The sequence below is a fragment of the Formica exsecta genome, unplaced genomic scaffold, assembly GCF_003651465.1.
Source record: "Formica exsecta isolate Colony F162 unplaced genomic scaffold, ASM365146v1 scaffold322, whole genome shotgun sequence".
In the NCBI taxonomy this organism is placed as follows: Eukaryota; Metazoa; Arthropoda; class Insecta; order Hymenoptera; family Formicidae; genus Formica; species Formica exsecta.
In genome coordinates, this window is record NW_021850476.1 from 132,358 (window position 1) to 158,959 (window position 26,602).

At 38.2% G+C, this 26,602-nt stretch overlaps 2 protein-coding genes across 2 annotated transcripts in view; one reads left to right on the top strand and one right to left on the bottom strand.

The window, feature by feature from the left end:
• The window catches only part of LOC115238149 (sodium channel protein Nach-like), a 132,300-nt gene that overhangs the window by 83,746 nt on the left and 21,952 nt on the right, over positions 1-26,602 (bottom strand). The window contains exon 5 of the mRNA XM_029811734.1: positions 22,175-22,280. Coding sequence (XP_029667594.1) covers positions 22,175-22,280 — 106 coding nt within the window. The remainder of the gene's footprint in view (positions 1-22,174; positions 22,281-26,602) is intronic.
• On the top strand, positions 7,819-13,214 carry LOC115238150 (trichohyalin-like). The gene is made up of 2 exons (XM_029811736.1): positions 7,819-8,128; positions 12,331-13,214. Exons 1-2 carry the CDS (start codon positions 7,872-7,874, stop codon positions 12,701-12,703), a joined length of 630 nt encoding a protein of 209 aa, XP_029667596.1. The 5' UTR covers positions 7,819-7,871; the 3' UTR covers positions 12,704-13,214.

Below are 26,602 nucleotides of genomic sequence, written 5' to 3' on the forward strand. Positions count from 1 at the left end.
AAGAGGTTTGGCAATTTTAGAGAAATTTTCTATAATTTTTTGATAGTATCCCGCTAAACCTATAAAAGATTGTATTTCTTTTACCTTGGTCGGTGTTGGGAATTCTCGTACTGCTTTTAGTTTAGAAGGATCAGGCATGATCCCGTTTTCAGTTACTATGTTACATACATATATTACTTCCTTCCTGAGGAACTCACACTTATCAGGTTGAAGCTTTAAATTATGTTCTCGTAATCTGTTTAATACTTCAATAAATCAGTATATTATGTTTCTTTAAACTTGCTCCGTATATGACTATGTCATCCAAATATACTAGACATTTGATTCCTTGTAGTCCAGTCAGCACAGAGTTCATTAACCGCTGGAATGTGGCTGACGCGTTCTTTAATCCGAACAGCATTCTATTGAATTCGTAATGTCCGTACGTTGTAGAAAACGCTGTCTTGCATTTATCGTTCTTGGCCACGGGTATCTGGTGATAACCTGACGGTAGATCCAAGGTGGTAAAGTATTTTGCGTTTCCCAGTTTGTCTAGTATGTCCCTTATATTAGGTAATGGGAAGGAATCGCCTATTGTTAAATCGTTTAACTTTCGAAAATTTACGATTATTCGTAATTTTTGTTTACCTGACGCATCGGTCTTCTTAGGGACCACTAGCAATGGAGCGTTCCATTGGCTTGGTCTAATAATTTTGTCTCTCAACATGCCTTTTACTTGCTGATTTACTTCTTGTTTATGTTTTTCTGGTAAGCGATACGGGCGTATATTTACGGGTGCACTGTTGGCTTGGTAATTTCATGTGTGATGGTAGGAGTATAAGTGAGTGCATCTCCTTCGATATAAAATATGTCGCTAAAATCTTCATAAATTTCTAGCAGTGATTTTACCTCTTCTTGATATAGGTGTTGTACACGCAGTAGATTTTTTATTTGTTCGCGACGGGAAAGCGTTATAGCCTTCTGTTGTGCTTGAGTAATGCATATTTGAGCGGCTGTATTTTTTATTTCTTCGACTGTTACATATAGAGTTGGTAGTTCAATATATTCTTTGGTAGTGTTTATAACACTGATTGGGCAGGAAAATTCTTCTGGCTTTATTAAGCAATAGCCGATAAAATTTCCAGGCTATGTTTCCTCAGCACGTATTATACCTACTTTATTTGAGTCGGTAGTAGCTTGAAGAATTGTCTCGCTGCGCGGTTTTAAGGTTAATGCTCGATACTGATATAATTTTAATATCTTATCTGATAGCTGTATCTGCTTCTTATTATAATCGCACGTTATTATGTGTTTTTGTAGAAAGTCTACTCCTAGGATTCCTTCATAATCAATTAGGAAGTCGTCCTTTACGATATAAATTGAGTATTTTTCGGTTCTTCAGGATTATCGTTGCCTTGATTTTTTCTAGTGTATTCATTTTGTGTCCTGTAATGCCAGTGAGTGCCATTTGCTACTCGTAGATCATGGTTTCTCCTTTTAGATTTCTTAACTTTATTAATGTAACCGTTGCTCCTGTGTCAAACAGTAGGTTTAATTTCCCTTTTTTAACTTCCTGGATGGGAAGAGTGACTAGATCTAATCCAGTTTTTGTTTGCGGTTTTTTTGTTATTTGCGATATTTGGTACTCGAGGGCTGGTCTCGGCTGTCTTGTATTCTCTTCGTCTTCTTCTTCATCCTCGTCTTGCGTTGAATTTTTTCTTGTTGCCCATTTGTTTTATTACGATTTTGTGGCTTTTTATCTTTGTTTGATTTCGTCCGGTTAGATTGTGCGATCCCATGGCGTCTGTGCAGACTCCAGAATTTATCTCGACCATGACCTGATTTTTTGCAGTAGGTGCAATGTTTTTCGAGTGTATTTATTCTTGATTGTCCCTGTGGCTTCGGCAAGGAGAATCGGTTTGAATATCTGCTTGTTCGGCATTCTCGTCCGCGATGTCCTAGTTTTCTGCATTTATTGCATTGTAATATTTTATTTCGCGCTGTTTGCGAAATTGTATGATCGGGCTTATGTCGCTACGCATGTTCTAATGGACCCTTGACCTTCTCTTCCGCATTGGCACCTGCGATTGCTTCTTGAAACGTTGAGTAATGCTGTGCTCGCACTACCAATTTGATATCATGGAGACCTATTTGGAAATTTTGCAGAGCTTGCTGTTATATAGTGTCAAGTATAATGCGTTTTCGTTCGCTGCCGTAATCTTGACCTTTGATCATGGATTCATATAGTTCCATGGCCAGGTTATCGGCGCGAAGCCCGTATGCTCTGGCGCTCTCGCCGGGTTTTTGTTTTAAGGAGTTAAACTCAATTTGCAAGTGAGTAATGCTCTTCTTACTTAAATAGCAGATTTCGAGTTCTCTTTTAAATTGTCCGAAACTGTTTATATTTCGAGTTTCAAAGTCTACCATAGCTTTTCCCTTTAGCTTTGTGCAAAGTATTGTTTCTAATAATGTTTTTTCATCTGCGGGGTTAATATTTTTTATCGCGTATGAACATGCGCTTAAAAATTTTTTAAGTTTAGCTTGCAAATTTCCGTCGAATTCCGGAATTATATATCTCGCTTCTTTTAATCGTAAATGACCGTTTAAAGGTGCCGATTGATTTCGAACATCGTTAAGTGTTCGTCTGTATGTGATATCAAGATTAGTATCATTCGGTATCGTTCGCGTTCTATTTAAATATTCCCGATTTACGCGTAGATCGTGAACTTTCTCGTGTAATTCTCTTATTTCTTCTCGCATTTCTTGAATGGTTTGCATGATCTTGATTATCAGTGTATTGCTCGGAGCTTCGAGTGGACGTCCGGCGTCTTCATAGTCCGCGGCGGCGTTATGTCTAGCCTGTGCTCGCAAGTGTTTAATTTTCCTATCAACGTCTTCGGGGGGAACAGTTGACGGTAATGGAGTACATTGCATATTTTCTTCGTTATTTGCTTCGAAGATGCTACTATCGTACGATACGGGAGAGTAATTTCTCCTAACGGTAACTCGTTCGACGGATGTATGATTTACATCAGGTCCGTCTACTTCTACTATGTTATTATTATTATTAGGAGGGAGTGTTTTCCGCTACTTGATTTATTTCACGCGAGATCCTAATTCAGGTGAATTCTCGCCTGAATAATGGTTATCTAAATTTCTCTGTACGTTATTGTGAATGTCGCAGGCCGCTCCTTCTATTATTTGTACGGGGGTTATAAAGCCGAATCTATTTGCTAGTCGCGGTCGATGGAACGTAACCCGTTTCGGTTGTGCTGACATTCACGCTATTTTATTGTACAATTTTTTGACTTACAATATAACGATGATACGCATTCTTCTTTCACTTACTCGTTGTTTCTGCACGGTCAGCTGTGGTTGGATCGCTCGGCGGTGCACGTTGCTGTAAGTCAGCGTCGGTGAGTTTTCCGTTGCACGGGCAGCGTTCTCGGTTTGCTACGATCGACTAGTTGCTGGGCGTTGCGTTGAATTGCTTCTTCCTTCACGCATCAGCTTCTTGTCACGTTCTTCTTCCGGGTCTCTCAGGCACTGACGATTTTTTGGCTCGCACTTGGTGCTGATTTGCTTAATTTGTCAACCGATTTTTGTTACCGATTACTGTCTCGAAATAGTTGGGCGTATCCCAGTATATTCTTATTGGTCCTTTAGCTGGACCAATCCTACCGCTGCCAATTTTGTTGTGCCTCTCCGGATACAACGGGAGTTTGGAGATGGTTTAAGGGTTCGGTTTGTCTTAGGAGTTGGGACTCCGAGTGTCGAGAAACACGAGACAAAGGTTCCGTGCAATAATGATTTATTTGTACAGCTTACGTATTGCAAAGTTCGGCTCGGTGATGCTTCGGCGATGTAACAATATCGGCGCTTGCAGAATCCCACAGTTTCTTCAAGTATACGCGTCACCACTTAGTTTCGGAATACGGCCCCGAGGTACTCGTTATCTCACTTTTTATGGTCCGAAAGTAGGTGATTTTTCGGTACTAGGTCGCGATGTCTTAATTGCATATTGCAACGAATTGCATATCTTGCATTTAATCGCGGTTTTGGGAGCGCGCGCAACAGCTTATGAAGTGCTAAATTTGCGCTGTGCTCCTTTTTTACTTTTATAGGTCGTAATTACGTTATTCGATTTCGAGTTACGACAAGTTGATTATGTGCTATCAATTTATAATTAACTCGAAATAAAGTAGAATTCCTTTAATTCTTGAAAAGCTCATTTTATACATGCACAATATATAATTCAAAAGAATGTTTTATGTGAATTTTTAATAGTATAAAACAGTGCTCGGATTTAGTTGAACATTTCGGGCCAAAATCGGAGGCGCCGCCTATCGTTGCCGTTGCCCTGACTACCGTTTGAGGTTCGACGGCCGAGCCGCCGAAATCGCGCGTGCAATGCTATGCCTCAGGAGTTTCCCTATATGAAAAATATGCTGGAATCGTACCTTCCGCCAAATTATCATTAAAATTTGCTTTACTTGATAATTTTTATAAATTTCTATTATTAATATATTATATATGCAATCTATTATACACATATATATTATATATGTTATAATAATATATTTTAGAGACAGTAATATATATATAATAATTATAATTTTGATAATAGCTTTCCACATCACCCATGAGGTACTATTGTCGATGCGTTTTTTTTTAAGTGGTTTCCCCAGTAGGCCTATTCCACTAAGGAAGAATAATCCGTTTGCGTACATATATATATGGAAAGGAAAAATTATATTAAAGATGAGAAAATAAAAGAGTGGAATAGGCCTACTGGGGAAACCACTTAAAAAAAAACGCATCGACAATAGTACCTCATGAGTGATGTGGAAAGCTATTATCAAAATTATAATTATTATATATATATTACTGTCTCTAAAATATATTATTATAACATATATATTATATATGTATATAATAGATTGCATATATAATATATTAATAATAGAAATTTATAAAAATTATAAAGTAAAGCAAATTTTAATGATAATTTGGAGGAAGGTACGTTTCCAGCATATTTTCCATATAGGGACACTCCTGAGGCATAGCGTTGCACGTGCGATTTCGGCGGCTCGGCCGTCGAGCCTCGAACGGTAGTCAGGGCGGTAAAAGTGACGTTTAGCGGATGCAGCCCCGATGAACTTGACCTTGACATATGTTGTCAAGGTCACCCTCCTGAGTGACCTTCAGAAAGTTTTAGCCGTCGCTCGTTTTTTATTAAAAAGTTATTAACTAAAATATTATTTTAAAGATAGAGAAAAATTAAATTAAAAATAGGTTTGGGTTAGGTTATTCCTTCCGGAAGTGGAGCCCCCCCGTAGGGTGGCGGAACCCACTGTTTTATGCATACACTTTTTAATGCGAAGTGAGGTTCCACATGGGTTTACAACTTTTCACGCAAAGCGAGATTCAACTCATGTACAACCCATGTAGAATCTTATTTTGCTTTAAAAAGTGTATGCATGGACATAGTAGGTTCCGCCCCCCTACGGGGGTCTCCACTATCAAAGAACTAGACACATTGGTTTGCGTTGAACCTCGCTTCGCGTGGAAAGTTGTAAACCCATGTGGAACCTCACTTCGCATTAAAAAGTGTATGCATAAAACAGTGGGTTCCGCCCACCCTACGGGGGGACTCCATTTCCGGAAGAAATAATCTAACCCAAATCTATTTCGATAATTATTCAGAATAACGGCTCCACCTGCAACTGGGCTGCAAATTTTTTTACGGACTTTTTATGTTTAGAAAGAAATATAAATAACTATTTTTAGTTTGGGGAGGCCCAAAAAAAAGTTATAGACCAAAAAAGGATAATGATGGTAATTATTTCGAATAAGGCTATTTCTAAATTTTGACAAATATGATCGGATCTCTCGGTAAAACTCTTTGTAGTGACTTCAACAGTGATAATCAGTTGGGGAAGCACGTCCCCCATCACTCCCAACCCCCCCAAAAAACCGAAAAACCACAAAAATTACCAAAGCAAAGCGAGGTCCACCTCACAACCCAAACCAAATTTTAGTTTTTAATCAGAAATAGGTTTGGGTTAAGTTATATCTTCCGGAAGTGGAGCCCCCCGTACGGGGGGGGGGGCGGAACCCACTGTGTCCAAGCATATACAAGCATATACAATATAAATATTTACAAAGCAAAGCGAGGTCCACCCCACAATTGTTGTGTGGATGGGAAAGTGTATGCGTGGACGCATATTTCTGATTTAAAACTAAAATTTGGTTTGGGTTGTGGGGTGAACTTTATAGTACATAATTACCTAATTTTCGATCATTTTTGGGGTTTTTCGTTTTTTGGGAGTGGGGTGATGGGGGACGGGCTCCCCCGACTGATTATCACTGTTGAAGTCACAACAAAAAGTTTTACAGAGAGATCCGATGATATTTGTCAAAATTCAGAAAAGACCTTATTCGAAATAATTACCCTTTGACAACATATGTCAAGGTCATCGGGGCTGCATCCCCTAAACGTCACTTTTACCTATATTATACAGGTTTTATAGGGCTAACTGTTCTGGTTTTCGAGATATGCAGTGTTAAAGTCAAAAATAAATAACATGGATTTTTAAATAATACTTCGGTTTTGAAAGCGAGGTCCACCCCATACCGTCTCCTGCTTACAGGGCGAAACGAGGTCTGTCATTGTATGGTTCGACATGGGTTTGCAACTTTCCCCGCGAAGCGAGGTCCTCCCCACACCGGCAGAGCTGCCAGTTCGTGGGAAATGGGAGCTCCCACCACTTACCGCTGGACTTACTAACACAGACGTAGTCGCTACGTCATAGCGTGTACGTGTAGCTTCGTGCGTGGGGGCAGGCTACGAACAGCACTGAGCGATCACGAAAACGTTCGCCGCTCGATGCAATATTAAGAAAAAAAAAATAAGCTTTTGTTGTAGGATTTTGAAAAATTGAAAGCAAATTATTTGCAGCACGAACGTTCTCAGATATTTGTTCCATCAAAAAATTTCCTAATACATCTCACATTTCTAAAATTCTTTGAATGCATTTGTAACGTGTTAACCAACGTGTTTCTGAATATTTTAAAATATTCAAAGATTTATCTTTGAAGCACATCTAGAAATTTCGGAAAATAGCAGTTCTGTTTGGATTGCTGTTAATAAATTGTGGAAATGCCTTTAATAAAATGCTCACAATGTTGAGGAATTGTTTTATATAATGAACCGTGTTATCATAGGAGATTCACGTCGGAAATGTTACTTATAAAAAAAACAGAGAATTAGTTTGAACTTGCAGAGCGAATTATCGGATCATTAAATTCTTCCTATTTTCCCATTATTAAAAAGCTAAAAAAGTTCTAAATTAACCGGCACTGATGATTTGTTTTTCTCATCATGTTCGTGTTTGCCTTGTTGTTCTTATTTCATTGTATTTTGTTTATTTTATATTTTATTTTCATTTATTTTATTTATTTATTTTATTTTTGACTTCCGGTTGGACGGTGAAAGAATGCACATGTGGGAGAGAGACTCTGAGAGAGATAAGCAAATAAAAAGTTAAAAAAGCGGATAGGAGACAAAAGGGTGGAAGAGGAGAGTAAGAAGGAAAAAGAGAAAGGAAAGATAAAGGACTCGAGAAGTTGTGATCGGAGTGGCCGGATAATAGTGGAAGAAAAAGGTGAGAGATTGAGGTTAGAAGTAGAGCAGAATAGTGGCTAGGGAAAAGTGCGAGAGAGAGGTAAGGAAAGCGGTTAGAAGGGGATATCAGACACGATAGATGGCGCTAAGAGGCAGACCGGCAGGCAGCAAGAATAAGATAAAGGAGAATACACTAGATACAATGTTAAGAGAAGATAAAGGAGAGAAGAAAAGAACAGAGAGGGCAGAAGAGAAGGAGGGCACGATGCAAGAGCTGATGCAGATACTAAAAGAAGAATGGCTAAGCATGTTTAGAGAAGAAATAGGAAGCCTAAAGAAGGAAATGAAAGAAGAAAGAAAAGAGTGGGAACAGATGATACAGCAAGAAAGAGACGAATGGAGAAATGAAAAAGAGGATTTACAGGAGAGAGTAGAGAAACTGGAATGGGAGAAAGAAAGAAGGGACAGAGAAGAGAAGAGAAAGAACATAATAATCAGAGGGTATAATTTCGAAGAGAAAGAGTTGAAAGGCGAGGTAGAAAACTTTCTGACAGTTAAACTAAAAGTGGAAACAAAAGTCCGAAGCGCACAAAGGCTGAATACGAGAAGAGGCGGAAGTGGAAACAAGATAGTACTAGTGAAATTGGAGGAATGGAAGAATAAGAGGAAGATAATGGAGAAAAAGAAGGAGTTAAACAGAGGAATATACATAGAAGACGATCTAACCTGGAAGAAGAGAGAAGTACAAAAGAGGTTGAGAGAGCTAGCATGGGAACACAAGAAAAACGGAAAATCGGCGGAAGCAGGATATTTCAAGCTATGTGTGGAAGGAAAGTGGTTTCGTTGGGATGAAAGAAGAGGAAGCTTAAAAGAGGAAGAAGTGAGAAGAGCCTGAGAGGAGCACGGATGGGATGGCGGTGCAGGAGGAGAAGAGGGAGTAGGAGGTCAAGGAGGTCTAAAGATATGTTTTTGGAATGTCTCAGGCCTAAACAACAAGTGCGAGGAAGTGTGGGAATACGTGGAAAGGTTTGACATGGTAGGGTTAACAGAAACATGGTTAGACGACAAAGGATGGAAAACATTAGAGAAGAATTTAGCGAAAAAGTTTAGGTGCTCATATGTGCCAGCCACGAGGGAGCACAGGAAAGGAAGAGCGAAAGGAGGACTGGTGGTGGCGGTTAATAAAGAATTGGAAATAGTAAGGCAAGAAAGTTATGGGGAGGGAATATTAGAGAGTCAAATAGTATACAATAAGAAGAATTTGAGAGTAGTGACAGTGTACTGCAGAGAAATAAAAGAAGTTTTTGATGTACTCGAAGAGAAGATAGAAGAAACAGGAGAAGAGAGTTTGATTATAGGAGGAGACTTCAACGCAAGGACAGGTACAGAAGACGGACTAATAAGGGATGAGAAGGATGAGATAAACAGAAGGAGATCAAGGGACATGGTGATAAACAAAAAAGGAAGAGAGATGCTGGCAAGAATAGAAGAGAAAGGATGAGTGATAATGAACGGGAGTAAAGGAGAGGAAAGCGAACTATGGACATATATAGGAGGAAAGGGAGCGTCAGTAATAGATTACGTAGTGGCAAACGAGAGGGCGGGGGAGGACATCCAAGGAGTGAGAATCGGAGACAGAACGGAATCGGATCATTTACCGATAGAGGTGACAATTCAAGGGCCAACAGTAGGAGGAAGAGAAGAGGATGAGGAAAAGGAGGCAGTGGTCAAATGTGATTGGTCACAGGAGGGGATAGAATTCTACCGCAAGGAAATCGAGGGCTGGAGGCATAACGAGACAGGAAAGGAGGCGCTTTGGCAGGAGATAAGGAACAAGATAAATCCAACCCACAAGTCCACAAAGAAGATAAAGGTGAAGAAAGGAAGAGTCTTAGGAAAAAAGAGATGGTTTAACGCAGAATGGAAGGAAAGGAAAAGGTCACTAAGGAAGGAACTAAGAAAATGGAGGAAAGGAAAGTTGTCTAGGGAAGAGTATGTAAAGAAGAAGAAGGAATATAAGAGGTGGTGTAAAGAAGAAAGGAAGAGACAAGAAAAGGAGGAAGAAAAAAATAGAAAAAATTAAGACAGAGACGGAGGCCTGGAGATACATTAATAAGTTTAGGAAGAAGAGGAACAGATTGCAGAGCACAACTGACATAAAAGAGTGGAAAAGGCATTTCATGGATATGCTAGAAGGAACAGAAAAAAAGACGGGTATGGAACGGAGAAGAAAAGAGGAAGAAGAAGAGGAGGAGGAGAAGGAGAAGGAGGAGGAGATTAAAAGAAATAATGGAGGGATAGACAGGGCAGAGGTGAAAGCACAGGTGAAAAAGTTAAAAAGAGGGAAAGCAGCAGGAGAGGACGGGATCAACAACGAAGCGTGGATATATATGAAGGAAGAGATAGAAGAGCCTTTAATCAAAGTTTTGGAGAAAGTGTGGGAAGAAAAAAGCATGCCAGAAGATTGGAAGAAGGGGTTTATATACCCAATATTTAAGAAAGGAGACACTAAGGAGGTCAAAAATTATAGAGGAGTTACACTGTTGGATACGAGCTACAAGATATACGCAAGTATACTAAATGAGAATCTGAAAGAGGAAATGAAAGAGAAATATGAGGAGACACAGTTTGGATTTAGGAAAGGTAGAGGGACAAGCGACGCTATATACTTGTTGAACTTCATGGTACATAGAGAGCTGAGGAAACCAAGAGGGAAAGTGTTTGCGTTCTTCGCGGATCTCAAGTCGGCGTTTGACAAGGTGGACCGAGAAATTTTAAACAAGAGAATGAAGAAGACAGGGATAACCAACAGGCTAAGAAACAGAATAATGGAGATTTATAAAGAAACGAAGAATACAATTAGAATAGGAAAGGAAGAAAGTGAGATCTTTTGGACGGAAAAAGGAGTCAGACGAGGATGTCCCATAAGCCCAACGCTGTTCAACATCTATATAGGGAATCTAGAAGAGGATATGAGAAGAGGACAGATCGGGGGAATAAAGGTAAACAGAGAAAAAGTTTGGTCCCTAATGTATGCAGATGACGCTGTTGGATACGAGTTGACAAGGTAGACCGAGAAATCTTAAACAAGAGAATGAAGAAGACAGGGATAACCAACAGGCTAAGAAACAGAATAATGGAGATTTATAAAGAAACGAAGAATACAATTAGAATAGGAAAGGAAGAAAGTGAGATCTTTTGGACGGAAAAAGGAGTCAGACGAGGATGTCCCATAAGCCCAACGCTGTTCAACATCTATATAGGGAATCTAGAAGAGGATATGAGAAGAGGACAGATCGGGGGAATAAAGGTAAACAGAGAAAAAGTTTGGTCCCTAATGTATGCAGATGACATCGTTTTGTTGGCAGAAACGGAAGGACGGAAGAAAGACATGATAAAAAGGTTTAGAAAATACCTGGAAAGAAAGAAATTAACACTGAGCGCAGAAAAATCGAAGGTGATGGGGTGATGGTAAGGAAGAGGAAAGAAGAAGGAGAGGAGCTGGACGTGGAGGGAGGAAAAGATTGAGGAAGTGAAAGAGATAAAGTATTTAGGATACATTTTACAGAAGAATGGAGGACCAGAAAAACAGATAAGAGAAGGTTACAGGAAAGCTATGGTGGCGATGAAGAACACATGGAGCATAGGAGAGAGAATTTTCAACAAAGACTTTGGAAGAAGAATAAAAATGTTTAACGCATTAGTGAACAGCGTAGCATTATATGGGGCAGAGCAGAGGTGTGGGTACAGAGACGAAAGGATGGATAGGATACAGAGAAAGTACGTGAAATGGATTCTGGGTCTGGAGAAAGTAACACCCAATCCAATCCTGGAGGATGAATGTAAATTGATAAATATAAGTCTGAGAGGTATAAAGAGCGGTAAGATATGAGGAAAAAGCTAGAACTTCCGACAAGAAGATAATTAAAGACTGCATGATAGAGATGGATAAAAGGATCGGAGAAGGAGAAGTCAGCAGATGGGAGAGAAAGAGAAGGGAGAAACTGGATTGGGCTGGAATAAGTGAGCGAGAATTGAAGAAAATAAGGGAAGAGGAGAATGGAGAAACAGCAGAGGAGAAGATTGGGAAGGGCATAATGGAAAGAACAGAGGAAGAGAGAACTAAGAGAATAGAAAAATCAAGGTACAACGAGTTATATAAGGAAATCAGAGGAGACACGATCCCAAAATACTTAGAGGACAGGAGAAAGGCAAAGGATAGGAGTGTGATAGCAAGATTTAGGACAGGGAATGAGATGAATGCGAGACTACATTGGATGAAACAGGAAGATAAGATGTGCAGGATATGCGGAGAAAAAGAGGAAAAGGTAGAACATGTTATACATGAATGCGTGGAGACAATAAGTATAAGACAGAACTTATTTGACGAGGAAGGAAAAGGATTAGAACAAATGAAGGAAATAGTAGAAAGAAGAAAAGAGGTAGAGAGACGAAGGGAAGAGAATGCAAGGGAGAAAGATTAATAGGCATAAGGAAGATATATAGAGATATATAGAGCAGAATAATATAAAGGGCAGTGCAAAAAGAAAAGCAAAGACTGTAATACCTAGGTTACATTGAGATGTATATTTATATTATATTATGTTTATGTTTATGTTTATGTTTACGTTTATATCTATATCGAGATTGTGATTTTGATTTTGATTTGAATTTTAATTTAACTGTTAAGGTAATAATGCAAAGAACAAAGAATTTAGAAATAGGCTGAAAGGCGGGGTAGAAAACTTTCTGACAGTTAAACTAAATGTGGAAACAAAAGTCCGAAGCGCACAAAGGCTGAATACGAGAAGAGGCGGAAGTGGAAACAAGATAATACTAGTGAAATTGGAGGAATGGGAGGATAAGAGGAAGATAATGGAGAAAAAGAAGGAGTTAAACAGAGGAATATACATAGAAGACGATCTAACCTGGAAGAAGAGAGAAGTACAAAAGAGGTTGAGAGAGCTAGCATGGGAACACAAAAAAAACGGAAAATCGGCGAAAGCAGGATATTTCAAGCTATGTGTAGAGGGAAAGTGGTTTCGTTGGGATGAAAGAAGAGGAAGCTTAAAAGAGGAAGAAGTGAGAAGAGCCTGAGAGGGGCACGGCTGGGATGGCGGTGCAGGAGAAGAAGAGGGAGTAGGAGGTCAAGGAGGTCTAAAGATATGTTTTTCGAATGTCGCAGGCCTAAACAACAAGTGCGAGGATGTGTGGGAATTCGTGGAAAAGTTTGATATGGTAGGGTTAACAGAAACATGGTTAGACGAAAAAGGATGGACAACATTAGAGAAGAATTTAGCGAAAAAGTTTAGGTGGTCATATGTGCCAGCCACGAGGGAACACAGGAAAGGAAGAGCGAAAGGAGGACTGGTGGTGGCGGTTAATAAAGAATTGGAAATAGTAAGGCAAGAAAGTTATGGGGAGGGAATATTAGAGAGTCAAATAGTATACAATAAGAAGAATTTGAGAGTAGTGACAGTGTACTGCAGAGAAATAAAAGAAGTTTTTGATGTATTCGAGGAGAAGATAGAAGAAACAGGAGAAGAGAGTTTGATTATAGGAGGAGACTTCAACGCAAGGACAGGTACAGAAGGAGGACCAATAAGGGATGAGATAAACAGAAGGAGATCAAGGGACATGGTGATAAACAAAAAAGGAAGAGAGATGCTGGCAAGAATAGAAGAGAAAGGATGAGTGATAATGAACGGGAGTAAAGGAGAGGAAAGCGAACTATGGACATATATAGGAGGAAAGGGAGCGTCAGTAATAGATTACGTAGTGGCAAACGAGAGGGCGGAGGAGGACATCCAAGGAGTGAGAATCGGAGACAGAACGGAATCGGATCATTTACCGATAGAGGTGACAATTCAAGGGCCAACAGTAGGAGGAAGAGAAGAGGATGAGGAAAAGGAGGCAGTGGTCAAATGTGATTGGTCACAGGAGGGGATAGAATTCTACCGCAAGGAAATCGAGGGCTGGAGGCATAATGAGACAGGAAAGGAGGCGCTATGGCAGGAGATAAGGAACAAGATAAATAAGTCCACAAAGAAGATAAAGGTGAAGAAAGGAAGAGGCTTAGGAAAAAAGAGATGGTTTAACGCAGAATGGAAGGAAAGGAAAAGGTCACTAAGGAAGGAATTAAGAAAATGGAGGAAAGGAAAGTTGTCTAGGGAAGAGTATGTAAAGGAGAAGAAGGAATATAAGAGGTGGTGTGAAGAAGAAAAGAAGAGACAAGAAAAGGAGGAAGAAGAGAAAATAGAAAAAATTAAGACAGAGACGGAGGCCTGGAGATACATTAATAAGTTTAGGAAGAAGAGGAACAGATTGCAGAGCACAACTGACATAAAAGAGTGGAAAAGACATTTTATGGATATGCTAGAAGGAACAGAAAAAAGACGGGCATGGAACCGAGAAGAAAAGAGGAAGAAGAAGTGGAGGAGGAGGAGAAGGAGAAGGAGGAGGAGATTGAAAGGAGTAATGGAGGGATAGACAGGGCAGAGGTGAAAGCACAGGTGAAAAAGTTAAAAAGAGGGAAAGCAGCAGGAGAGGACGGGATCAACAACGAAGCGTGGATATATATGAAGGAAGAGATAGAAGAGCCTTTAATCAAAGTTTTGGAGAAAGTGTGGGAAGAAAAAAGCATGCCAGAAGATTGGAAGAAGGGGGTTATATACCCAATATTTAAGAAAGGAGACACTAAGGAGGTCAAAAATTATAGAGGAGTTACACTGTTGGATACGAGCTACAAGATATACGCAAGTATACTAAATGAGAATCTGAAAGAGGAAATGAAAGAGAAATATGAGGAGACACAGTTTGGATTTAGGAAAGGTAGAGGGACAAGCGACGCTATATACTTGTTGAACTTCATGGTACATAGAGAGCTGAGGAAACCAAGAGGGAAAGTGTTTGCGTTCTTCGCGGATCTCAAGTCGGCGTTTGACAAGGTGGACCGAGAAATTTTAAACAAGAGAATGAAGAAGACAGGGATAAGCAACAGGCTAAGAAACAGAATAATGGAGATTTATAAAGAAACGAAGAATACAATTAGAATAGGAAAGGAAGAAAGTGAGATCTTTTGGACGGAAAAAGGAGTCAGACAAGGATGTCCCATAAGCCCAACGCTGTTCAACATCTATATAGGGGATCTAGAAGAGGAGATGAGAAGAGGACAGATCGGGGGAATAAAGGTAAACAGAGAAAAAGTTTGGTCCCTAATGTATGCAGATGACATCGTTTTGTTGGCAGAAACGGAAGGAGAGCTGAAAGACATGATAAAAAGGTTTAGAAAATACCTGGAAAGAAAGAAATTAACACTGAGCGCAGAAAAATCGAAGGTGATGGTATTCGAAAAAGGAAGAGGAAAGAAGAAGGAGAGGAGCTGGACGTGGAGGGAGGAAAAGATTGAGGAAGTGAAAGAGATAAAGTATTTAGGATACATTTTACAGAAGAATGGAGGGCCAGAAAAACAGATAAGAGAAGGTTACAGGAAAGCTATGGTGGCGATGAAAAACACATGGAGCATAGGAGAGATAATTTTCAACAAAGACTTTGGAAGAAGAATGAAAATGTTTAACGCATTAGTGAACAGCGTAGCATTATATGGGGCAGAGGTGTGGGGTTGGTACAGAGACGAAAGGATGGATAGGATACAGAGAAAGTACGTGAAATGGATTCTGGGTCTGGAGAAAGTAACACCCAATCATATTCTGGAGGATGAATGTAAATTGATAAATATAAGTCTGAGAGGTATAAAGAGCGGTAAGATATGAGGAAAAAGCTAGAACTTCCGACAAGAAGATAATTAAAGACTGCATGATAGAGATGGATAAAAGGATCGGAGAAGGAGAAGTCAGCAGATGGGAGAGAAAGAGAAGGGAGACACTGGATTGGGCTGGAATAAGTGAGCGAGAATTGAAGAAAATAAGGGAAGAGGAGAATGGAGAAACAGCAGAGGAGAAGATTGGGAAGGGCATAATGGAAAGAACAGAGGAAGAGAGAACTAAGAGAATAGAAAAATCAAGGTACAACGAGTTATATAAGGAAATCAGAGGAGACACGATCCCAAAATACTTAGAGGACAGGAGAAAGGCAAAGGATAGGAGTGTGATAGCAAGATTTAGGACAGGGAATGAGATGAATGCGAGACTACATTGGATGAAACAGGAAGATAAGATGTGCAGGATATGCGGAGAAAAAGAGGAAAAGGTAGAACATGTTATATATGAATGCGTGGAGACAATAAGTATAAGACAGAACTTATTTGACGAGGAAGGAAAAAGATTAGAACAAATGAAGGAAATAGTAGAAAGAAGAAAAGAGGTAGAGAGACGAAGGGAAGAGAAGGCAAGGGGGGAAGATTAATAGGCATAAGGAAGATATATAGAGATATATAGAGCAGAATAATATAAAGGGCAGCGCAAAAAGAAAAGCAAAAACTATAATATTTAGGCTATATTGAGATGTATATTTATATTATATTATGTTTATGTTTATGTTTATGTTTACGTTTATATCTATATCGAGATTGTGATTTTGATTTTGATTTGAATTTTAATTTAACTGTTAAGGTAATAATGCAAAGAACAAAGAATTTAGAAATAGAAATCGAATGTAAACTGAAAGCCATCCTAAGCCGAAAGGCAAGGATTAATAAATACAATAATAATAAAATATTTATTTTATTTTATTCATTTATTTTATTTATTTATTTATTATATATTTTTCTCAATTTCATCCGAATTACTTTTTCTCATGAAGGATATTGCGAAAGAACCTGATATTCTACAGGCAATGTTGTTACGTGCAGCTCTTGTTTAGCTGGGTGCTTGGCACGTATTTTCTTTTTTATTTATCGCGAAATTTTGTTGTGTTTGACTGGGATCTAAATGATATACACTACTCGTAATTTTTAAGACTTTATTCTTGCACGTGCTAACCTTTTCGAGCGTCGAGAGGCTTCTGCCCGTCGGTACCCGTACGTGTATAGGGAGGGGGCCGTGTGCCCCGATGGTGCCTCTGGCGGCGATCGCATGTAACTAATTCAAACTAAAGAAATTTGGCCAACGGCCTGAACAAATGTCTTTGGGAAGAACAAAATTAACACACATTATTAACAATGTGCCGTCAAGAAACACATCGAATTAGTGAAGTATTGAGAGAAAACAAATTCTCAATTTACGAAGATGAAACATCTGACATAACAAACGATAAATGGCTCTCATTAATGGTTCGTTATGTTGAACCAAAAACGTTACATGTCAGATGTGAATTATTACAAATGATTCATTTGAATGCGACGGATTGTTCTGCCAATAAGATCTTTCAATCGTTTGAGAACGAATTATTGAAAAAGAATATTTCTCTTCGGTTGATCGTTGGTCTTAGTTGCGATAATGCTTCTGTAATGATAGGCAAAACGTCCTCTTTTAAAACAAAATTGATAGAAAAAAGTCCGAATCTTGTAACACTTCCATGTGTATGCCACTCTTCAGCATTAGCAGCAAAAGCGGCCTGCGAAATAATTCCTCAAGATTGTGAGCATTTTATTAAAGGCATTTCCACATTTATCAACAGTAGTCCAAAAAGAACAGCTATTTTCCGAGATTTTCAGATGTGCTTCGAAGATCAATCTTTGAGCACTTTGAAGTATGCAGAAACACGTTGGTTAACGCGTCACAAGTGCATTCAGAGAATCTTGGAAATATGGGAATTTTAGGCAACTTTTTAATGGAACAAGCGTCTGAGAATGTTCGTCCTGCGCATAACTTGCTGTCCATTTTTCAAAATCCTTCGACGAAAGCTTATCTCTTCTTTCTTGAATTTGCACTTGATACGTTCAACAAATACAATGCAAAGTTTCAGACAAGAAAGTCCATTATTCACGAGCTGCAGCTTTCCTCAACCGAATTGCTACTTTGGTTTCTTAGAAAATTTATGAAGCCTGCTTTATTAAAAACTGGAGTGTTTGGTCATATTGTTAGGACCGTGAACTTTTTTGATCGTGCCAATCATCTTCTTTTAGAGGAAACTGATTTTGGTTTTGGATGCAAAGAATATTTACAAGAGCAAATAAATCAGAAAATTTTACCTAAAATAGACGTCGATTTTATTCGAGAAAATTGTTTGCAATTTTATATAAAAGCATGTGAACAAATTCGTGATCGTGTTCCAATCGACGATAACTTTTTACATTGTGTTGCAGTTTTCGATAACAAAACTGCATTGTTTGAGTGTGATCGAGAGTCAACGGTTTTTAGAGTACTGCAGGTTAATCGCAGATTGGGAAAATTAGTCAATGAAGATGAAGTGCGAAATGAATGGAAATCTTTTAATGAAGTCGATCTACCTACAAAAGCCGACTGGTCTAAATTATCCTTCGATGATATGTGGAAACAAATCGGTTTGTATTTACTTAATTATATTTATTCTACTAATTGCATTTATTCTGTTGTATTGCATAGAAATATATATATTGCATATATTGCAAGCGAATAGGAAAATTCGACGGCCGAACATGTGCGAGCGGCGAACGTTTTCGTGATCGCTCAGTGCTGTTCGTAGCCTGCCCCCACGCACGAAGCTACACATACACTCTATGACGTAGCGACTACGTCTGTGTTAGTAAGTCCCGCGGTAAGTGGTGGGGGCTCCCATTTCCCACGAACTGGCAGCTCTGCACACGGTCCCTGCTTATAGTGCGAAACAAGGCCCACCCACACAATAATTGGTTTGGGTTAGGTTATATCTTTCGGAAGTGGAGCCTCCCCAGGGGGGCGGAACCCATTGTGTCCACGCATACACTTTCCCATCCATACAACAATTGGTTTGGGTTTGGTTACTGTAAGAAGAATGTAGGCTGTAAGAAGAATGTAAACAAAGTACCGATCGAATGATATTGGCATTGTATCGTGATTTCGTATTGTACAAAACGGAAACTTTAATGCTTTGTAATTTTTGAACAGATCGTGACTGTCACTTTTTTTAAGATCAAGGTCACTTAGGACGATTGACAACATATGTCAAGGTCAAGGTCATATGTGAGGTTGCCTTTTTTCTGTATAATTATCAAATTGTAATCTTAATAATTCCATATCTCGAAAACTAAAGCAATGCTTTATAAGACCTATATAATTTCTTGTTCAGCGTTAAAAGTACTACTAGAAACCATCGTCAAATCAAGGGGCCGGAGAAATCGTAATCTTCCCGTTTTGTCGATATTTCAATTAATAACAATTTAATAATATTAACAAATAATAATAACAAATTGATTAGATAATGATGTAAACGGAAAATAATATATTAATTAATATTTATTGATATATGTTGGAAATAACGATCCTAGAGTGCTCGTAGTTGTACTGTAGTATTAAGTTGGTACTAGTGGCGTCTCTAGTACCGTCCACATTATTATGTTTTTCTTACGTTGGCGAAAGTGCCTTCTTCCGTTGCGCCTGTTCGTCTCCTCGACACGAGTCACGCGAGCTAAATCTTTACAAGTTCATTTTATACTTTTATACTTATATACTTTTATAATAAACGCTGCGAAACCGGTTAATCCAAGAAACTGAATAGTGTACAGTTACTACCACCCGCATCGCACAATTCCATCAGGTTATGGGCCCAGGACTTGTTTTCGTACTGCACGTCGTGTAAAGGAAAAGTGAACAAGTTCGAATCAAGATGGCCACAGCACATGGGATCCACAGTATCGACAAGCTAACTGAAGAGAACTATGAATCATGGAAGATTCAAATGAGAAGCGTACTGGTATGTAACGATTTATGGGATTACGCGAATGGTGCCGAGATAATGACTGAGAAAAATGCAGCGGCCTGGACAGTGAAAGACCAGAAGGCGCTGGCATTAATAGTGTTATCTCGATATTATGTAGTTTAAAAAAAATGTTTTAGACAAAAGTTGTATAGTTTCAAGGGGGACATAAGACGGTGGCAATGATTTGACCTTGGATAGTTGTTTGAAGGTCACGTAAAGATCACTTTCAATTTCTTAAATGGAACTCCCTATTTTTCTTTACATATTCCTGTAGCTTTCATCGAGAGCTTTCCAAAACACTATAATTAAGTATTTTTTATTATGTATTTTTCGAGTTATTTTATATCAAAGTATGTCAAAATAAGATATAAAATAACTCGAAATTATAGTGTTTTGGAAAGCTCTCAAAGTAAGCTATAAGAATATGCAATGAAAAATAGGGAGTTCCACTTATGAAATTGAAGGTGACCTTCACGTGACCTTCAAACGACTATCTAAAGTCAAATCATTGCCACTATCTTATGTCCCCCTTGAAATCAATGAATTCAACCTTCGTCTGAAATTTTTTTCTAAGGGTACGTAATATTGAGATATTTGACTGCCAAAAATAAAATGAGACACCCTGCATATTTTTGTCGTGTATATACAGGATGTCCCATTTTAATTATGCACCCCGATTAACATCGCAGAAAGTGGTCGGATGAAAAAATGTTTTAGACAAAAGTTGTTGCGTTTTGAGAGGGCCACATGATAAAAATATGGACTTGACCTTGAGTGACCTTTTCAAGGTGAGGTCAATGTGATCAATGTTCTTTTAAATGGAACACCCCATTTTTTATTGCATATTCTTGTAGCTTATCTCGAGAGCAGTACTTAATGAAAAAATACTTTATTATAGTGTTTTGAAAAGTTCTCGAGATAAGCTACAAAAACATGCAATAAAAAATAGGGGGTTCCATTTAAGAAAACATCGAACACATTGACCTCATCTTGAAAAGATTACTCAAAGTCAAGTCCATATTTTTATCACGTGGCCCCCTCAAAACCCAACAACTTTTGTCTAAAACATTTTTTCATCCGACCACTTTCTGCGATGTTAATCGGGGTACACAATTAAAATGGGACACCCTGTATATAGACCTCAGACTTTGTCGCAGAGGTCCTGAATCACCCTGTATATATATTGTTGCATCCCTGGATTATGCCCGTCTCCGAGAGATCGTATCTAAGCGCGTTGCCGGGGAGTTTATTGTTAAAACAACGGCGGACATCTTGAGAGTGATCGGCCATCTTGAGAATCTGGTGACGGATGTCAATCCGCGCGGACGTGTTTAAGATTATTAACGATATTCTCTGTTCTCTATTTCTGTGAATAGTTATATAGTTCTGTTTTATTAAAGTTCTTGTTCTTTCATAACTAAGAGTTATTATTTGCGACGCGGAGTGTGAGTGCCGGTTGTGTCTTGCGTGATTCGATTTATCTCGATTTCAATCCGCGGACGCAACATTTTGTCGCAGAGATCCCGAATCACCCTGTATATATAAATACAGGGTGTTAGAAAAGTCTGGAAACGGTCAAATATCTCGTAAACAATGCATTTTAGAAAAAAATGTTTCAGACAAAAGTTGTATGGTTTCGAGGAGGACATAAGGTGGTGTCATTAATTTGACCTTAAATAGTTGCTTGAAGGTCACGTAAAGGTCCTCGAAACCATACAACTTTTGTCTGAAACATTTTTTTCTAAAATGCATTGTTTACGAGATATTTGACCGTTTCCAGACTTTTCTAACACTCTGTATTTATATACATATACAGGGTGATTCGGGACCTCTGCGACAAACTCTGAGAAACGATAGATCTCGCAGAGAGGACCATTTTCTGTGAAGCAACCCATGTTCTCTGACGCATCGCTTAGGAGCTAGGCGACTGCGCAGACAAATCTTAGGTGACATTTATTACAATTACGAGATAAATTATTTATTTATTATTTCAAGTACATTTGCAAACAGTTTACAGAAGGAGTTTAAAATATCTACTCTGAACCTGATTGCATTCTTTGGCATTCATTGCTTCTGTGCCTCTCAAATCATTGGTTTGCCTCGCATTATTATTAATACATTGCATTATTGTTATGTTACCATAATATTGCAATGTTACTGAGGGTGGGCATTTTAATGTTGCTGCAATGCTGTGACAACATTGCAGCAACATTTCACAATATACAAAGTGTCGTCTGAAGAACATAACATCTGCGTTGTGTATAAATAATAAAGTTCTTGTTAAACTTTTGAAATCGGCACACACACAATCTTATTAAAGAAAACCTTATCACTATGAAATATCTTATAAAATATTGATTTTTCAAATATTTACAATAAAGGTTCTGAGATAATTAAAATAACGAAAGGAAAAACGGGCTAATTATGAACTTAGCGCGGTAGGCAATGCGCAAATTGTTCTTGATAATCAATTTCTTTTTTTTTGTTCCAATAAAAAATTTTTTCAACGGGCACGTGCGCGGGTGCGTACGTGCGGTGGTTGGGGGTGCGCGTGTGCGTGTGTATGTGAAATATATATGACATAGAATATATACATATAAATGCAATGAGATTTAATATTACAGGTTCATAAGTGATAACCGTAATTACAATTAACCGGGAAGAAACCAGTTAATTGTAATTATGTAATATAATTATTAATTATTGTCTCTCTTTATGGTATAAGACATTTTATTTCCGAAAAAAATTGTTTTAGATAACGTAAAGAAATAAAAAGAAAATTGATCAAATTACCTTTACTCCATATGCTCCGATAATAGCAGCATGGTAATCATTGGGATCAGAATTTATTATTATAGTCATACCAGTCTCGAACCCGCAGGCAGCAGATCGTTTCATACTTTAACAAGAAAAAAACTATGTTAATCGGAAAATATGTGCAATATTACACATATACACACATGATGATTATATTTAAATACATTAAACATAGGACTGTATTAATTAATGTTTGTATAACTTAATGTTCGTAGGTTTTATACATTTTTATTCTGATACATATTAAAATGAATAAAAATTGTGTTTTTGTCTATTTTAATATTTTTATTGCAAATTATTAAATTGTAAAAATGAATCTTCGTTTTGCTCTTTTATTTTCGGGTTCCACAACCTTTTTTTATATGTATGTATGCGCGTGTGTTTGTATCTAGAAAAATATATGTACATGTATACTTGAACATATATACATATACAGGGTGTCCTAGACCACCCGTACACCCCTTTTTTCAAAAACTAAGCATTTTAGAGAAAAAAGTTTTCAACAAAAATTGTATGGTTTTGAGGGGAACATAAGATGGTGTCATTGGTTTGACCTTGGATGGCATCGTTAAGGTCAAGTCAAGGACACCTTTAATTTCTTAAATGGAATTCCCTATTTTTTATTGGTGCGGGAGGGGGAACCGTAGGCCCCCCTTGCACTTCCCCGTGTGTGTTACATGGTTTTTCAATCGGGACCGTTGTCAATATAAACGTGATTAATCGGGACCGTGGTCAATATTAACGTGGTCAATTTACTACACATAAATAAATGAATCTGCTAAAAATAATTTTCAAGACATATATTTTCAACTTTCATGTGTACATACACATTGATGTTAGCAGGTCGCGGAAATATTGCTTTGTGTTTACATTTGAATACCTTCCCTCAATGTTTATACTATTTCATGTTCATTTTTTATTATTTCTGTATACACGTAGACGGAACACGAACATAACATATCTATATCCTGTGAACATAATTATTGCGCGCGCATACACACACACACACACACAGGACATTTCAAAATCTCTGAACAATATTTAATAGCATATGCTAGAGATAAAATAAAAGTAAAATTTTTAATGCAAAAATATAGAGTCTACAATAGTTTTTACGTTATAAGTAATATAAAGTCTGCCAATGATATCGCGTAGAACTCGTGCTCTCAGGCCTGTAACTATTCTTATGGCGGCCACACACGTTCTGGTAGACCTGCACAGGTCTGCCGGATGCCGCAGTGTACCCACACGCTCCGATAAATCTGTCAGTATTTGGTTGACCATGGCATCGACAGACGACATTTTAGCGGTAGTCGGCTTATTATTAGCAATAAAAAAGTCAAATTTAGTAAAACTCTCGAAGTTGAGCTTATACGCCGATGACCTTGATCTTGACATATGTTGTCAAGGACCTGTTGTCATGATCCTGAGTAACTTTTCCTTATAACTTAACCGGCGGTCTTTTATAATTTCTGAGATATTTGAAGGTTAAATTTGATTCGAAACAAAAATTTGGTTTGGGTTATATGATGTAACCCAAACTAAATTTTAGTTTTAAATCAGAAATTGGTTTGGTTTAGGTTATATTTTCCGGAAGTGGAGCCCCCCCGTAGGGGGGGGGGGGCGGAACCCACTTTGTGCATGCATATACTTTACAAAGCAAAGCGAATAGGTTTTATAATTTTTGTGGCAAATCGGAGGTGATGATGCTAATGTAAAAATTTATTGAAACGGGTATATTTTCAAACTTTATTTGTTAATAACTTTTTAATAAACAATGACCACCCATTAAGTTATAAGGAAAAGTTACTTAGGATCATGTCCTTGATAACATATGTCAAGGTCAAGGTCATCGGCGTATAGGCCCAACTTCGAGAGTTTTACCAAAAAAAAGATTGAAAAGACTCAGATAGCACAAAAGTTCGAAAGACATCGTAACGACATCCCACGTTGCTACACACGCTCGGGTTTGCCTGCACAGGCATATCGAATGATTTTTCGTATTTGCACCGGTCGCCTGCATAGGTCAAAATAACGGCGCAGTTTTATCATCCACACGCTCCGGTAGGCCTACACTGGTCTGCCTGCGCAGGTATACCTGACAGGTCGACCGGAACGTGTGTGGCCGCCATAACACGCATGTCATTTCTTACTCATTTTTACAAGACAGATAATAAATAAATGAATTGTCACAAATACTTCTTTCTCTCTCTCTCTCCCCTCTTCCCTTCCCTCCTCTCTCTCTCTCTCTCTCTCTCTCTCTCTCTCTCTCTGTGATCAAAACAAAAATGAATTTTGTTTCTTAAATATGTGAAAATATTAGGTTTATAAATCTATTTAAATGTGTAATAATTTTTTAATTAAGCATTTAAATTGTGCGTGTATAATTATTATTTAAGAAAGAATAAAATATTTTGCATTTTGACTGAAGGGTGGATTCAAGGTAGGAAGCACGAATCAAGCATCCATCTCTTCCGTGGCAACGGCACTGTCGTATCTGTGTAGGGCATTTACACACTCTTCCAGCCCGACAAATAATTGTTAGAAAACAACATTTGCGGATCAAAAAAATATGCGAGGTACAAGTGGTTGAATCGGGAATCGAACCCGAGTCTTTCTCGCTTTCCGGGCAACTGCTCTTACCATTGAGCTATTCAGACCTCACACCTTATGCCACTTTAATACAGTTTATACGATTCCAGAGCGACGTTGGAATCTCGCTCAATGGATGCAGTGCCGACCGCCACGGAGAGACGACATGCCCAGCACGTCTCCAGAGCAAAAGTTATATGGTCCAGCTACCAGGTTGGTCGCTCACGAGAAAATGCGAAGTCTTTATGGATGATTTCTCGAGTAGCCCATCCTAAACTACTACGCCTAACATTTACAATTTGTTAATATTAACTAACCATCATACATAATATCCACGCACATAGAAAACGACAAAATCAACTATGCAGTAAAAATCAATATCAGATTTTGTAGTAAGTGTAATTACGGATCTGAGCGCGGGAAGTTCTGCACGATATCATTAGCAAACTTCGATCGCTCATAACTTAACAATTTTACTGTAGCCTTGATATTTTTATATTAAAATATTTTTAACTCTATTTTATTTTTCTAAAGTACATTATTAAAGTATTGTGTGGAAGTTGTGAGACAGCCTAAACTGAATAACAAAACTGAATAATCTAGGTAATATTGCATCAAGAGACGCAATAGTGTTTTGGGCCAAGTATACTGTGGAATAATTAAGTTTCGAGACTTTCGTATACAAAATTTATTTTTAATCGTACAAATCTTAGACAGTTAAAAAGTTTCAATGTAGTTACCATCTAACTCGACACACTTAGTCTAATGTCTCCGCCATTGCTCAAAGCAGCTCTGATAGTCCTCTGAAGCAAGCCCTTTCAAAATTTGATTCACGTTTCTTTTTATGTCATCTGTATCTTCGAAACATTACTCTTATGCATAGCTGATTCTCCGTAGGCTTGTTAAATCATTTTTAACGTTTCTGTTGGCGACTTCTCTAATTTAACGCAAAATTTAATGTTAGCGCGTTATTCAAGCATTCCTTCTATTACACCGATTTTTAAACAAAATTTTGTAACATAACTTCGCATAACTGTATCTCATTAACTATTGAACCAAATAATTTAGAACTTGCACCACGTATTGAGTATTGAGTTGTGAATAACTCCCAAAGATAGCAGCACAAATGGACCAAATGTTCGGAAATGCGAAACAAGTCTCGAAATTTAATTGTATTACAGTGTATATCTTTCAACATTTACTATAGAGACAGCGATGAAGATAAACGAGGCGTGTTCGGAAAGTAAAATTACAAAGGTCCCAAAATTTTTAAAAAATATTTATTTACACATCTTTAACTTTAAGAATTACTTACATATATCTTTATTTTTCGACATAGTTACCGCCATGATCCAAGCACTTATTAAGTTTAAGGAACTAGTTATTTCCGAGTCATATAGAGGTCTGCAATCTTTTGAACCACATCATGACTTCTTCTTTCACTTCATCAAACTTTTTTCCGGCGAACTTTTTCTCTTCAGATGAAAAAAATAATTAAAAATCACTGGGCGCGAAATCCAGGCTATACAGCAGATGATCAGCTGCAAAACGGCCTATCGTTCTTTAAGCTGGCATACTGCTGGCATACTGTTAATTTGCAGTTATGTCATCTCTCCGTGGCGGTCGGCACTGCATCCATTGAGCGAGATTCCAACATCGCTCTGGAGTCGTATAAAACTGTGCTAAAAGTGGCATAAGGTGTGAGGTCTGAATAGCTCAGTGATAAGAGCAGTTGCCTGGAAAGCGAAAGAATCGGGTTCGATTCCCGATTCAGCCACTTGTACCTCGCATATTTTTTCAAATCCGCAAATG